The sequence below is a fragment of the Sapajus apella genome, unplaced genomic scaffold (assembly GCF_009761245.1).
Source record: "Sapajus apella isolate SASKATOON/1434 unplaced genomic scaffold, GSC_monkey_1.0 scaffold48, whole genome shotgun sequence".
Classification (NCBI taxonomy): domain Eukaryota; kingdom Metazoa; phylum Chordata; class Mammalia; order Primates; family Cebidae; genus Sapajus; species Sapajus apella.
In genome coordinates this window covers 4936002-4952129 of record NW_022436988.1, presented here as the reverse complement: position 1 = coordinate 4952129, position 16128 = coordinate 4936002, and the positions used below count along the sequence as shown (strand labels likewise).

Genomic DNA, 16128 nt, shown 5'->3' with positions numbered 1-16128 from the left:
AATTAGCGGGGGGTGGTGGCATGCGCCTGTGGTCCCAGCTACTCTGGTGGCTGAGGCAGAAGAATCGCTTGAACCCAGGAGGTGGAGCTTGCAGTGAGTCGAGATTGTGCCACTGCACTCCAGCCTGGTGACCGAACAAAACTCCGTCTCAAAAAAAAAAAAGAAAAAAAATTGTGAGGGAGAGAAGTATTTTTACTATTCATTAGGTGGAAGTAGATCATCATAAAGGTCTTCATTCTCATCATCTTCATGATCTTCATGTTGGAGGGCTTGGTCTTGCTATCGCTGAGGTGGTGGAGGTAGAAGAAAATCTGTGTAAGTGGATAACTGCAGTTCACACCCATGTTGTCAAGGGTCACCTGTAATGCCACAAGCTTGTATGTGCATCTGTAACCTGTTTCCACAAGGGACCAATCCCTGGGGATGCAGCTGCAGAAGGACTTGGCAAAGGAATGAAAGGGTTTCTGAAAATCCCTCCCAGAGTGCCTGCAGTAACTACTCTGATCCGTAATTTAACTCTCTTAAGACAGACACCTCTGATCTCTCTCAGCTTGTGGGTGGTACCATGGGAACTATCTTCATTTTCCAGTTACTACCTTATGTGTTTAATCTGCTGTTTTCTCATTTCTTTGCTCAGATAAGGTGATCTGGGTCTACAGTGGTCAAAAGTTAAGAATAATATTTCACTATATATTTGCAACTCATAAATTTTTCTCAGAATCATGTAACATATTTCTTTTATGTCATTACATATAATCCAAAAAGTAAACCAGCTACTTAATCATAGTTTTAAACTGTTCTTTTAAACCATACTGTGTTGCAAATGCTGAGAATTAAATAGGCTTTAATTTTTAATGGACTTTTAAAGTTGTAAATGGGTAGAGGTCAGGAGTTAGAAAATGGCTGTTTTTTATTTTATATTTTTTGAGACAGATTCTTGCTCTGTCGCCCAGTCTGGAGTACAGTGGCACAGTCTTGGCTCACTGCAGCCTCTGCCTCCCAGGTTCAAGAGATTCTTCTGCCTCAGCCTCCTGAGTAGCTGGGACTAGAGGTGTGCACCACTGTACCTGGCTAAATTTTTGTATTTTTAGTAGTGATGGGGTTTCACCATGTTGGCCAGGCTGGTCTCGAACTCCTGACCTCACGTAATCCGCCTGCTTCAGCCTCCCAGAGTGCTGGGATTACAGGCATGAGCCACTGTGTCTGAACAGTTTTAATAAGCTAAACAATCTATGTGCAGTGGCATGCCCCAGGAGTTGAGGTCAGCCTGGGCAACACAATGAGACCCCGTCTCACTGTGTTTATATATTTACAAAAATAAATAAATACAAATTTTAAAATACAAAGCTAAACAAATCTGATTACATGTAATACATTTGCCTCCTTTAAATTTTCTACTAAAGGCTATTCTAAGGATAGATTATCTTCAAATTATGTTGAAACTGAAAACCGAATTACATTTGTACTTTTCTCTGATGCACTTTTATGATTTTCTGTACCCCTTGGAACCTTTTTCAGTTTCATCAGGCTGGGGAGAAATGCCTAATGTTCACTCAAAGACTGAACACTCTTGGGGAGAACCATCCTCCCCTTCTACACTGGTGGACAATGGCACAGCAGCATGGGGGAAGCCACCCAGCAGTGGCAGTGGGTGGGGAGATCACCCTGCTGAGCCACCGATGGCATTTGGAAGAGCTGGCGCACCTGTTGCTGCCTCGGCCCTGTGCAAACCAGGTAAGCCTAGCGTCTTGCTTGCCCTGATCTGGCAATTAGAAATGATTCTCAAAAGTGTTGAATTTTAAAAATTAGAGTTTTAGGATACTTTCCTCATAATGTTTATACTTTAACCACAAACCAAGAATCTTGGCCAAACACAGTGCTTCACACCTGTGATCCCAGCACTCTGGGAGGCCAGGGCAGGAGGATCACTTGAGCCCAGGAGTTCAAGACCAACCTGGGCAGCATAGTAAGACCTTGTCACTACAAAAAAATTGAAAAATTAGCAGGGCATGGTGGCACGTGCCTGTAATCCCAGCTGCTTGGGAGGCTGTGGTAGGAGGATAGCTTGAGCCCAGGAGGTTAAGCCATGACTGTCCCATTGCACCCCGCCTGGGCAATAAAGCAAGACCCCATCACTTGAACAAAAAGCCAAGATTATAAAATATTTGCCATGTGTGATATGTGAACACAAAGACGCTTTTAAAAGATGTCCATGCCCTCCTTTTTTAATAATGCAAATAAATGAAAGAATCAAAGCAACCCAGCAGTATGTTTGATTCTCCTAATAATGCCCACACTACTTCAGCAGCAGTCTTATGCCTGCCACATTAATTTAAACCTGCTTCACTGAGCAAGAGGGATAAAGCATATCATCTTTTCTTCTTGAGATTAGTTTTGAAAATATGTATTACCTCACGGCAATCTAACACATCTTGCCATCTTGCCCTTCTTTTATCTTGTCAACAGAATTCCACTTTGGGTGGAAGTTACCATGTTTATTTTCATGTTATTATGCTTAAACATAAACAACTTGAAAAAAGGAAAAAACTGTACATTTTCCTCCCATTTAATTCTGGCTGGGCACCGTGGCTCATGCCTGTAATCTCAGCACTTTGGGAGGCCAAAGCGGGTGGATCACCTGAAACCAGCCTGGCCAACGTGGTGAAACCCCGTCTCTACTAAAAATACAAAAATTAGCCGGTAGTGGCGACAGGTGCCTGTAATCCCAGCTACTGAGGAGGCTGGGGCAGGAGAATTGCTTGAACCCGGGAGGCAGAGGTTGCAGTGAGCCAAGTTTGTGCCACTGCACTTCAGCCTGGGCGACAGAGAGACTCCATCTAAAAAAAAAAAATTGTTCACATAACTGCAGAAGCTTCATCTTTTCTTTGAACATCTTAAAATGAAATTTTATCGGTTTTTTGTTCTGTTATTTTGCTAAAACCAGATAGTGTGTTCCATACAGCCACCACTATGCTCAAGGTATTTATTCCATTTATATTACTTTTTGTTACAAACCTAAAAGATAAGGCAATTTCTGAGTATTTAGATTAATTGTGCTGTTTTGAGGCAGTGTATTCTATTTTCATAATTTTTCCTGGGAGGCACAGTTAGGTGCCTATTTTGTATGTTTATCAGCCTTGTATCTTCATTAAAGACCCAGCTAACTGCGCTGTTACCTAGTGTTCCCCCTTCTTCATATTCTTCAAATAAGTGAAAATTTGTGGTAATTTTGATATCGCAAATCACTTTGTGTTTTAAGAAAGGAGGAAAAAACATCTGCAGTCGAAGTTCAGTGGTAAATTTGTAGCTCCATCTGCTGAAGGCCTCCATCCTGCTAGTTTGTCCGTATCTCCTGCGAGCTTGGGAGAAGTGCAGCCTACCAGGCCTGACCTCAGGCTTGCTCCATTTCACATGTTCCAGCTGACTATCACAAGTGGGCAAGTTTGAGAAGCACTGGTCTGTGTGACATAATGCTCACAGGTTTGGATCAAGCAGTGATTAAGAATCAGACAAGGGTACTAAAATTGGAACAATACAGAGAAGATTAGCGTGGCTCCTATGCAAGGATAAGGTGCAGATTCGTGAAGCATCCCATATACAAATTTTCCTGCCACTTGTGATGGCTCATGCCTGTAATCCCAACACTTTGGGCTGCCAAGGCAGGAGGACCACTTGAGCCCAGGAGTTTGAGACCAGCCTGGGCAACATAGTGAGACACCGTCTCTATTAAAAAGAAACGAAATTAGCTGGATGTGGTGACACATGCCTATAGTTCTAGCTACTTGAGAGGCTGAGGCAGGAGGATCGTTGATCAAGAGTTTAAGGTTGCAGGATGCTATGATTGCACTACTGTACTCTAGTCAAGAGAGCAAGACTGTGTTTCAAAAAAGTAGAAAAAAGTACAAATTTTTAAAACCACACAGGACAATGAAATTTTTTAGGAATCTACATTTCTGTAGCCTTTTCATACCATATAGAGATTGCCACCTTCCCTACTAGCCCCAGGATTTGTTTTTAGCATGTTTATGTTTTAGAATGATCTGTAGTTGGTCAAGGAAGTTTAGAACAGCACAGAGTACAAATAGCCGGTGTTTGAAGGGAAAATTACATACATATACATGTTTATTTACATATCTAGCAGGAGAAATTCATTTCTTAGATCTGGGAGAAATGAAGGCGTAAAAAGGTAGATTACATCTCATTTGTCCCACTTCCCCTAAATTATATGTTATAGTGGAAGCATTGTCCGTGTTAGGGGCATGAAATTGGTAAGTTCATGTTTGCTCTCTTTCTAGCTTCAAAATCTATGCAAGAAGGCTGGGGCGGTGGTGGGGATGAAATGAACCTCAGTACCAGCCAGTGGGAGGATGAAGAAGGAGACGTGTGGAATAATGCTGCTTCCCAAGAAAGCACCTCCTCCTGCAGCTCCTGGGGGAATGCCCCCAAAAAAGGACTTCAAAAGGTAAATACAACACTCTTAAAGATGATATGCCCTGAAAGCCAAAGGTACTTCAAACACATTCAGTATCAAGTGAATCAGATGAAAAGGTAGACCTGAGTTTCTCAGAGTAGTCTCAGGGCCCAACAACCCTTTCAAGGGATTAAGCAAGGTCACAACTATTTTCATGCCAGTACTAAGACTGTCTTTTTCATTTGAGATCTGTCTCCAGTATAGCGTGGAGGTGTGCAGAGATCTTTATTATAGCAGAGAATCTGCAGAAACAGATAAGAAAATCCAGCCATTTTCTTTTAAGCCAGACATGAGATTTGCCAGAAGGCCGAACAGTACCACTCTTTTCATGAAAACTTAATTACTGTTTATTTTTAAATGCTATGTTAATGTGCAATGGCTTTATTTTTAAACAAAATTAATATTTCTAAATTTTCTCAGTTTTAATTTCTAATACAGTAAATAGCAGTAGATACAACTCATATAAACAAAAGTTCTTTGGGAGAGAGTATTGTAGGGTCCTGAGACCAAAGTGTTTGAGAGATGGTTAAGAAGTCTTAAAACAAATGGGCAGGCCAGGTGCAGTGGCTCACGCCTGTAATCCCAGCACTTTGGGAGGCCAAGGTGGGTACATCACTTGAGGTCAGGAGTTCAGTCCAGCCTGGCCAACATGGTGAAACCCCATCTCTACTAAAAATACAGAAATTAGCCAGATGTGGTGACGGGTGCCTGTAATCTCAGCTACTGGGGAGGCTGAGGCAAGAGAATCACTTAAACCTGGGAGGCAGAGGTTACGGTTGCCTCACTGCACTCCAGCTTGGGCAACAGAGCGAGACTCTGTCTCAAAAAAAAAAGGACACAAATGGGCAGTCATCTAGAAAAAAACTGAGATACATATCTCATATACATGAGATACAGGAGATGTATATCTTTTTTCTAGATGACTGCCCATTTCAGTCACACATTCAACGTGACTGAATTTCAAGTAGATCATAGATTTAAATATTAAAAATATTAAAATGTGAAAGACATTAAAAGCAATTTTGGAGTCAGAGAGGCCTATGAATGACCAAAATCTAAAAGCCATAAAATAAAATTTTTTGTCAATAGACACAAATACAACAATATAAAAACTGTACATGACAGAAAATACTAAAATCAAAGTCAAAAGAAAAATAGCAAAGTGGAAAAACGTTTATAACTCATATAACGGAGAGGGCCAATCTCCCTGATACATAAAGTCCTAGAAACTGATTTAAAAAAAAAAAAAAGCCGGCAACCCAAAAGAAAAAGGAGCACAGAATGTGAACAGTAGATGGTTCACAGAGAAGGAGCACTGATGGCTGCTAGACACAGGGACTCACAGGAAGGCAGTTCAGTTTCAAACAGCACTCAGAGATGCCTGCCATTTTTCATCTCTCAGACCCGCCGAAAGCCAACATTTTTATTTTTGTATTTAAAAAAAGTTGTTTAGAGACAGTCTTGCTGTGTCAGCCAGGCTGGAGTACAACGTTGAACTCCTGGGCTCGAACTGTCTTCCTGTCTTAGCCGGCCGAGTAGCTGGGACTACAGTTACATGCCACTGTGCCCAACTAATTTTATTTTTTATTTTTTCTGTAGAGACAGTGTCTCACTTTGTGGCATTTATACAGTTTTGTATTGCAGCATTTTTGTACTAAAAAGATAAAAATAGTTTAAACATACATTGATGGAATAACCAGTTAATTACACTACTTCTGCATTATGGAAAACTATTTAAAAGGAAATTCTGTATATGTATTGATATGGAAAGATCACTAAAGTACATTGTGAAAAGATGCAGAAAAACATAACACACACCCAATTTTGTGGGGTAAGAGGAAGAAAACAAGTTTGTGTGTGTGTACGTGCGTATATGTGCGTGTGTGTGTGCATGCATGCATGCACACGTAGTGTATCAGCCTCTCTAGAATGTTCAAAATTCTCTGGAAGGGCAAATAAGAAACTGCTATGAGTAGTTTCCTCTTAGAGAGAACAGGAACTAAGCAGTTTGGGTGGCATGAGATGAAAACTTTCTTTATACCTTGTTTATACTTTTGAATGATGTGAATGTATTCATGGTCAAAAAAATTTAGTTTAAAAAGCGTTCAGTTAACCATCAGCAGAACCCAGGAACTAAAATCAGGACTCTCTGCTCATGAGGAGTAGAAGTGATTACGGACATTCTAAAGAATCCTTTTGGTAGTTGGGCTGGCAGATAATCCAGTTAATGATGGGACCAGAAATACCAAATTGGTAAATTAAAATCTTGGCTGATCCGGCTCTGGCAGCGTAGTAATGATTAAAATACCCCAAATAAGCTAGTTGCTTGAGGAAAGAAAGCCTGTTTGTTTATAGAGCTTCATGTGCTCCATTATATAGCTATGGCAGGCTCAATTTTGGAAAGTACTATGAAGAATATTTTTAGAAGGAGATTTTTTTTTATATTGGAATAATGCTTCATTAGAACCTTTGCATTTATAGGCTCAGAGGGAAGTTATTGAGAAGCCTCCTGGCTTCTCTGTGGTGCCAGGCCCTCCCCACCCACTGCTCATTCTGTAGCTGACCTTTTCCTCATTGTCTCCTTCACTGACATTTTCGTACTTACTCCTTTTCTCTACCCTATGAGCTACAAGAAACAAATAGTTAATAAAATTAACAGGTTTTTTTCTTCCTTTCTTCTTGTTGCCTCCTTATTCTTTGGAATAAACCCCCTCATTTTATCATTTTTCAGAATAAAGCTTATAAAAGGACAAAAACTATAATTTTTAATAAACACCTAGGGCTGTGTTCAAGGGAGCACTTAGGATTTTTGGATGATAAAAGTAATGTGTATTTGTGATGAACTAAATTACCTGGGAAAGAGAAATATCCTGCTTTTTTTTAAGTTCATAAACTGCACATATGTACCTTGATGCTTTCCATAGTAGAAGCCATGAAATACTGTTAGGGAGTTCCTGGAATACAGCATTATTCAACGTTAATACAAAAAGATTCAGTGACTTTTAAATGACCTTGTCTCCTGTTTCTGGAAGAAATGCATTAAAATGTAGTTCATGGACTTTCCCCTTTCCCACACTTTGTTACAGGGCATGAAGACGTCTGGCAAGCAGGATGAGGCCTGGATCATGAGCCGGCTGATCAAACAACTCACAGACATGGGCTTCCCGGTAACTGGCGTCTTGGTTTACTCCTACCTACCATGCTTCCCAAAATGAAATGCCCTGATAGTTTCCTTTCCATGTTTATTATATGTGATAAAAGACACCAAGAGCATTTGAGGAATGAGATATTGACATCATCTAACTCTTTTTTGTTTTTTTGTTTGTTTTTTTGTTTTTTGACATCATCTAACTCTTAAATCTCCCTTTTACCTGGGTAGTTTGCGTTAGGGATCATTGCTTTGTACCACAGCAAAGACCCACATAACTTCTATCAAGAAAAGTGTAAGAGCCTTTTCCTAAAACAGAAAATGCTGTTTGTGGTTTTTTGGTTTTGAGATAGGGTCTTGCTCTGGCACCTAGGCTGGCGTACAGTGGCATGATTGGGCTCAAGCAGTCCTCCTGTCTCAGCCACCTAAGTAGCTAGCGCACAGTCATGCACCACCATGCTCGGCTAATTTTTGTATTTTTGGTAGAAACGAGGTTTCACCATGTTGGCCAGGCTGGTCTTGAACTCCTGGGCTCAAGCAATGTGCCCACCTCGGCCTCCCAAAGTGCTGGGATTACAGGCATGAGTCACTATGCCTGTAATCCATAAAATGCTGTGTGATTTTTAATTTTCATTGGTTTATACAGTTTTATATTTTCTTTTAATTTATAATTAAAAGTGAATTTCATTAGTGTATACAGTATATTGATAAAGATCACAAGAGAAAACTTGGTATAAAGTACTAAGGTTTTGTATCCAAGAAAAGTATCCTAACCAGACCTACTTAGTTCCCAAGATTCCAATCATGTGTAGGGATAATTCATATTGCAGGGCATTCTCCTGAAAATATCATAGTCTGTTCAGTTCCTGAGACTGGGTAGCAGTTAAGATGGCAAGGGATGTTGCCCATATTCACCATATATTCCCTTCATGTGCCTTCTTTCAAAATCCTTATTCAAATGAGTGTTTGTCTTTCAATTACTGTGGATGTCCCTTAAAGAATGAGTCCAGAATGGCCTCCATGTAGAGGAGGAACCCCATCCTTCACACTGGGCACAGGCCCTCTGCATTGGGCAGGGCATTGTGTTAGTGGGCCAGGCTCTGCTTGTGTGAGAGGGCAAGAGGTTGACCGTGGCCTCAGGGTGTCTTGATGTATACTGTCTGAGTTACCATGGAACCCTGGTGTCTTCGATCATCCTCTGAGATTACTGTGTTCTGATCGTAAATTATCAAAATGAATCTACTTGTTTTTCTGTTTCTTAGAAAAAGGTTGATGATGATAGAGTTGATGAAGTACAAAATGAAGCTCTGCACTCTGACAGTGACTGTCACAGTTGCTGGCACTGGAAGGAGGCATGGAGATGGAGCCGATCTCTACAAAAATAATACTGATAGTTAACATTTTTTAAAAAAACAAAAATGACTTCAAGAGTACTTACAAGGTTTACTGTCACTCCGTGTTTTGTTTCCAAAGTGTTAAATACAAGTTCTTTACTCTGAAAATCAAGTCAGTACATTTTATTGTTAGAAGTATTTTTTAATTTAAAAGACATTGTCTGTAACCTCAACAGTGAAGAAATATATTTCCAGTTCCAAACCTAATAACTGTGTCTTTAAGTAGATAGTGATTAAACTATTTATAAACTTTCCTTTTGTTAATTAATGTGCCCTAAAGAATACTCTGTTTTCCTACACAGAGAGAACCAGCTGAGGAGGCCTTGAAGAGTAACAATATGAATCTTGATCAGGCCATGAGTAAGTTATACAACATACCTTCTAAAAAGGTACCCAGATGTGAAGTTTTACTTTCCAGAAGCATTTTATTGTAGTCATGGTTTAATGGTTGAAGATGTCCTGGTAGACAGGACCAGGCCACGGTGAAGGAGCAGCCACACAACAGGCTGGAGCCACAGAGTGAGTCTCTTGGGACTAATGGAGTTTGGAGATAAATGGCCAATGCCATATTTGAAGCTTGGTGGCTTTTTTTTTTTTCATATTTTCCAATCTGTTTTGAGGGGAAGTAATAGTGACACTCTGAGAGACACTTGCACCACAAACCAAACTTCAGTGGACACTGAGTACGTTCCTCATGCCTTGCCCCAGAGTGGGCTTGCCTAGGGGCCAGCAGAAGCATCGCCTTGCTGGCTGAGCACTGACTCTTATTGAGAGATGAGATTTTCTGTCAAGGAACAAGCAACCCTAGTTCTGGAGCTGTTTTAAAAGTAATAATAATGTTAAATATTATATTTAAATATAGCTGATTCTTATTTTCTTGGTAGTTATATTCTGTAAAGTCCCCACAAACGCCAAATTGACAAATACTGAACCAGTGCTCCTAGGAGACATGTAGGGTCGGCTTCCTATGAGCCCCTGCTCATGTCATTTTTGTCAACCAATCAATATATAACCTTGTTTTATGTGTTTTTTATTTCAAAACACCTTATTTAACATTAATATATATTGCTCGGCTGAGCGCGGTGGCTCACGCCTGTAATCCCAGAACTTTGGGAGACCAAGGTGGGCAAATCACCAGACGTCAGGAGTTTGAGACCAGCCTGGACAACATGGTGAAATTCTGTCTCTACTAAAAATACAAAAGAAATTAGTCAGACATGGTGGTGGGCACCTGTAAACCCAGCTACTCCAGAGGGTGAGGCAGGAGAATCACTTGAACTTGGGTGGTGGAGGTTGTGATGAGCCAAGATCACACCACTGCACTGCAGCCTGAGTGACAGAGTGAGACTCTGAGAGAAAAAAAAAGTATATACACATACACACACACACACACACACACACACATATATAATATATATTTTTTTCTCTCACAAATAATTATGTGCCATATTTGTTAATAATAAAACATTAGCCAAGAAGAGTGTAACATTTTTGTGACCCTGGATAATGTGACCATAAATTTATTTGGCTTTCAGACTCATAACAATGACATCCACTATACTTATCAGTCATAATCTCATGAATCCACAAATGTAGCCTCTTTTTCATAGCTCTATTACGTGCCCAGCTGTTACTTGAGTACTTTCTGAGCAGCCTCACATACAGGTCAGTGAATTTGTCTTCCTTTTTCAGGATGTACCTTATCAATGATTCATGATCGTTGAACTCAGAGCCAACAGTGCTTTTTAACTCAAATTAAACTTGCCTAAATTAAACTTGCCCGACACACATATCTTCTCCATAAGGCACATTACTGCCTTTTTGAGCCTAGAAACATGAGATAGCACCTCCGCACCACAACGGGGGACCGTTTTAAACACTAGAATCACTACAGAAAGCACAATATGAAAAGAATGACAGTCGATGGACCACAAAACGGACACGTCTTTGCAATGTGAGATCTGAAGCTAGACCTGAGCTGGGAACACAAATGTTGGGTAACTGAAATGTTTGCCAGTCTGTCCACAAATAGCCACAAAAGTGCCACAGATACTGATTTGGGGGTTACAAATTTTAGCAAGCAGGCGAGTTTTACAAGTACAGAATTCATGAGTGATGAGAGTAGATGGCACACTGTCTAATCATTCACGTGTGATGACGTGGTGTAAACTGCCAGGCGAGACAGAGCAGCGTGGGCTGCAGGCAGCGAAGTCTCACTCCCTCGAACTGAAGTAGGAAGGTTACTATGGGCTAAACGAAAAAGAGCCGTGAGAACAGCAGCAGTGTCTGTTTTGCACAGTATTGTATCCCGGACGTCTGGAGGAGTCCTTGCAGATATCAGGACTCAGTGAAGGGAAAGGCCTGGCCCTGCAGTAGGAGAGAAGCTGGTGCAGACAGAATCATCAGGAGGCCCCTGCAAGAAAGCCACCATGGAGCCCGCGTAAAATGAGGAAGCAAGCCATGTAGAAAACTCGGGGAGGGGTACATCCCGGGGAGAGGACAAGCTGAGCCCCTGAGGGCCAGCGGCGGCTGGTGTGGCTGCTGTGGAGAGGTCCGAGGACAGCAGGGCCAGATCACAGACTGCAGGAGCCCTGGAACGATGTAGGGGGTCAGCCTCCATCCCCTCCCTGTGAATCCTTGTTGGGCTCCGCCCTAGCAAAGCTAAGGGCTCTCTCTGCCCCTGGCTTCACTATACTTGAAGGGGTGGAGGGTCTTCATCCCTCCTTGAGGCCTTAGCTGGTGCCTGTCTTGTGCTCAGCACTCATTTGTTTTGTTTTCAGCGTTGCTTCTGTTTGTTGTGCTCCAGGCGCTCTGCTGGAAAAGAAGGTGGACGTGGACAAGCGTGGGCTGGGAGTGACCGACCATAATGGAATGGCCGCCAAGCCCCTCGGCTGCCGCCCGCCAATCTCCAAAGAGTCTTCCGTGGACCGCCCCACCTTTCTTGACAAGGTATGAATTTAGGTGGTTTTTTGTTTATTTTTTTACAAGAGGAGTTTTTCATTTCAACTGTGTCCTTAATGCAAGCCAGATTAAAAACTTGCTGGACTGTAATACTTAAGTGACTTCTTTCCATTTTTTTCTAACATTATGAATGTTTAACCCAAAGAAGGAAATGTTGTATTTCATATGATGTTACTGAGAATGGAAAAGATGGATTGAAAACTGATTTCCATTTTTATTGTGTGAACTTGGCTGGTTATCTGCTTCAGTTCGTCCAGTGGGCAGGGGTCATCAAATTTCTATTTTGCTATCTCATTTTAAAAACAGATCTTCTGTTTGGAAATGGTGTGTTACCTGTTTATCCTCAGGAAAAGGGACTGGAAGTGGTGAGGCTTAAGCACCCATCTCTGGCTGTCCCTTGTCAGTTGGCCACATGGGTGACCACAGCAGTCATCTGTGGAAAACTCCCTGGATGTTTAACAAGTCCAGGCACAGCTCAGTCCCCAGTGTTGTCATGTAATGATGTCCCCACTCCAGATTAGTGTGACTACAAAGCGAGGAAAGGCATTGCACTAAATTCATTGCAAATGTTGAGCCTTGAAAATAAAATTGAAGCAAGGAAAAACACATTTTAAAAAATACAAAGCAGTGAAAGGAGGCCGGGCGCGGTGGCTCACGCCTGTCATCCCAACACTTTGGGAGGCCAAGGCGGGTGGCTTATACTAAAAAATTACTTGCTCATCTGAAATTCCAGTGTAACTCAGCATCATATATTTTTATTTGCTAAATCTGGCAACCCTCAATTGGGACCCTGACACTTAAAATACTGAATAATGCATAGGCTGGTTGTGTTGTTAGATGAGATAAATTTGCAAAAGACCTGGCACATAACATGACCTCAATAGATGTTAAAGAAAAAAAAATTAGTAAGGTTCTGTTGTATAACTTACTTTTATAAGTCACCTTCTTCTTAGATTACACCCTATGAAACCGCTGTGTTTGTAGGTAAACAAAAAAATGTCCTAGAATTCAACCTAATGTATTCCTATAGCTTTGGTAATAACTTCTCAAAAAGAATATTTGGAAATTGTTGTAAAGTGCTTGCCATATGAGACTTGCCAGTGCCTCCATCCTCCCACCCCTGGCAGGGCCAATAGTTAGAATAGTAGCAGCTAATATATGTGTTTGTAAAATACTTTTAAACTGAAAACAGCATCTTAATCCTATTTCTCTTTTTCTTTTTCCCCTCTTCCTTTTGCCCATGTTCTCCATTCCCTTATCCATACTTTTTTGATCCATTAATTATTTCTCCATCCATGCCTCCTCTATTTCCTTGGGAAACTGTTTGGTGCTTTGTCTGCTGATGGACACTGCACACAGCTCACCATTTCTTTCTCCAATCAGGATGGCGGTCTCGTGGAAGAGCCCACGCCTTCACCGTTCTTGCCTTCCCCAAGCCTGAAGCTCCCCCTTTCACACAGTGCACTCCCCAGTCAGGCCCTGGGTGGGATTGCCTCCGGGCTGGGCATGCAAAACTTGAATTCTTCTAGACAGGTAAGGCTGTTGGGAGAGAGCAAAACGTTGCCTTTGTTTTACCTGCCTTTTAAAACAATGTGTTTGAGACATAAACTTTCTTATTTGCAGTTAATACCTCTATTTTAAAATATAACTGAAAATGTACAGGTAGTTGAAATACTACCAGGATTTCCCTTCAGGTGACTGGAGTTAAGAGTTGAAGTAGGAAATGCTTTAGTTATATTTATTCTTACACTTAACCATGTTTGACTCTCAGCATCCTTGGTGCTAACTTGGCCCTGGTTGAAGTGATGATGTGTTACACAGTGGTCTTTGGCTGCCAGATCCATCCAGGGGTCCAGGTAGTGCCCAGCCTCTTCCCTCCTGGCAGCCAAAACATTATATCTGTTGATCTGCAAGAAAGCACCACTTTCTCCTTTTTCCCAGAAATAAAGATGACACCTCTTGCAAAGTGGTTTTCAGGAATCACACTTGCATCAGGTTGACACACCCACCTTGGAGACATGTCTCTAAGTAGACATTGTGAGATGTGGGCAGCCAAACAGCCTCTGTGTGCCCATTGTCCTGGTGTTGTTACCAGCAGTGCCCCTTCCACTCACCAGTGCCCAGCTGGCGTGATCCTGGTGATCTGACATTGCCCGCCTCCCCTGTGCTGGTGCAGTGAGACGCCAGCTTGAAGTCAGTAGCCCAGCTAGGGTGTGCACTGGAGTTAGGTTCGCAGCAGGGGGTCTCGCCCAGTGCCTTTCAGGTGGCTCTTGCCAAGTGAAGCTATAGAATACCTTCCCTCACCTGTTTGTTAGGTAACTCATTACACAGGAGTAAAAACTACAGCTACCATATATTTATCATAGTTAACACAAAATTAACTGCCTGAATTTGTCAGTTTATTCCATTTCAAGGCTTGTTGAAATAATAACTATATTTCCTGTCTGAAATGTTGCTATCCTCTGAGATTAGTGATCCCCATACATTATTACTCTCTAATTCTTATCACATCCTTTTGGAAGTGTATATTATTCAAATAGTCATATTCATATTGCTATTGTGTGTGAAACATTGTATGTTGGTAGTTTCCTGGAATGGTGTAGCCTTCTTGTTGTATAAACAATGCTCATTAAAAATTCACTTGGCACCTGGCAAGGTGGCACACGCCTATAATCCTAGCACTTTGGGAAGCTGAGGTGGGTAGATCACCTAAGGTTAAGAGTTCGAGAGCAGCCTGGCCAACATGACAAAACCCCATCTCTACTAAAAATACCAAAATTAGCCTGGCATAGCAGCAGGCACCTGTAGTCCCAGCTACTCAGGAGGCTGAGGCAGGAGAATCACTTGAACCTGGAAGGTGGAGGCTATAGTGAGCCAAGATCGCTCTACCACACTCCAGTCTGGGTGACAGAGCAAGACTCTGTCTCAAAAAACAAAAATCTCTTGGAAATTAATCGGGCATGGTGACACACACCTGTAATCACAGCTACTTGGGAGGCTAAGACAGGAGAATCGCTTGAACCGGGTAGGCAGAGGTTGCAGTGAGCCAAGATCATGCCACTGCACTCCAGCCTGGGCGACAGAGCATGACTCCATCTCAAAAAAAAAAAAAGAAAAGAAAAAGAAAACAACTTTGGTCGGGCATGGTGGCTCATGCCTGTAATCTCAGCACTTTGGGAGGCTGAGGTGAGCAGATCACTTGAGGTCAGGAGTTCGAGACCAGCCTGACCAACATGGAGAAACCTCGTCTCTACTGATAACAGAAAAATTAGCCAGGCATGTTGGTGCATGCCTGTAATCCCAGCTACTCAGGAGGCTAAGGCACAAGAATCACTCGAACCCCAGAGGCGGAGGTTGCAGTGAGCCAAATTGCACCATTGCACACCAGCCTGGGCAACAAGAACAAAACTGTGTCTCAAAAAAATAATAATAAAATTCTCTTGGGTATAAGTTGACAGTAATAGGAAGTAGAAATAATTTTGCATTCACTTTAGAACAGATCACTTCACCCTACCTCCAAACAGTGTTACTCTAAATGCCTGCCTTGAATGTGTCTGATTCTGTCTCTGTACAGATACCGAGTGGCAATCTGGGTATGTTTGGCAATAGTGGAGCAGCACAAGCCAGGACCATGCAGCAGCCGCCACAGCCACCAGTGCAGCCTCTTAACTCTTCCCAGCCCAGTCTCCGTGCTCAAGTGCCTCAGTTTCTATCCCCTCAGGTCAGACGCATATCCAAGCAGTACTGCGCAACAGGATGTAGATGCCGGCGTTTTGTGGGGTCCTGTGTTACCTAGAAGTCACTATTTTAAAGTGAGAGCCGACTTAATCCATGTTTAAGAGAAGGCCTTCTGGTTTTGAACCTATAAATTACTTTTAGACTATAAAGTAGTAAACTGATTCTCCTGACCCAGGAGACATTTTCAGAGCTTTCTCCTTGGAATGCCTCAGCCACCCAAACCAGCATTTGGCGTCTTCCTGGTCAGAAGCAATATTGAGGGGGGGAGACCTGCACAGCACACTCCCATTGATGTGTTTTTGTCCCAGCCTTTCTCGAAAATTATTTAGATGAACCCAGTGAACTGCCCTAGATTGGTGGGAGAGGAAAGTGACACGCCTGTAGTAGTGCTGAGGATGTTCCCTTAGAGGCAGCCA

At 42.0% G+C, this 16128-nt stretch overlaps 1 protein-coding gene and 1 non-coding gene across 11 annotated transcripts in view; both read left to right on the top strand.

The window, feature by feature from the left end:
* The window catches only part of TNRC6C (trinucleotide repeat containing adaptor 6C), a 103461-nt gene that overhangs the window by 58843 nt on the left and 28490 nt on the right, over nucleotides 1-16128 (top strand). For 8 of the 10 annotated variants that reach the window (XM_032241514.1, XM_032241516.1, XM_032241515.1 and 5 more), the window contains 7 exons: nucleotides 1519-1734; nucleotides 4296-4462; nucleotides 7558-7638; nucleotides 9316-9373; nucleotides 11820-11962; nucleotides 13334-13507; nucleotides 15549-15695. In XM_032241514.1, coding sequence (XP_032097405.1) covers nucleotides 1519-1734; nucleotides 4296-4462; nucleotides 7558-7638; nucleotides 9316-9373; nucleotides 11820-11962; nucleotides 13334-13507; nucleotides 15549-15695 — 986 coding nt within the window. The remainder of the gene's footprint in view (nucleotides 1-1518; nucleotides 1735-4295; nucleotides 4463-7557; nucleotides 7639-9315; nucleotides 9374-11819; nucleotides 11963-13333; nucleotides 13508-15548; nucleotides 15696-16128) is intronic. The other 2 variants (XM_032241510.1, XM_032241509.1) reach the window with 1 other exon arrangement.
* Nucleotides 3499-3601, top strand: LOC116525870. Its single transcript, XR_004257865.1, has one exon. It is a non-coding gene; the product is annotated as a U6 spliceosomal RNA (small nuclear RNA).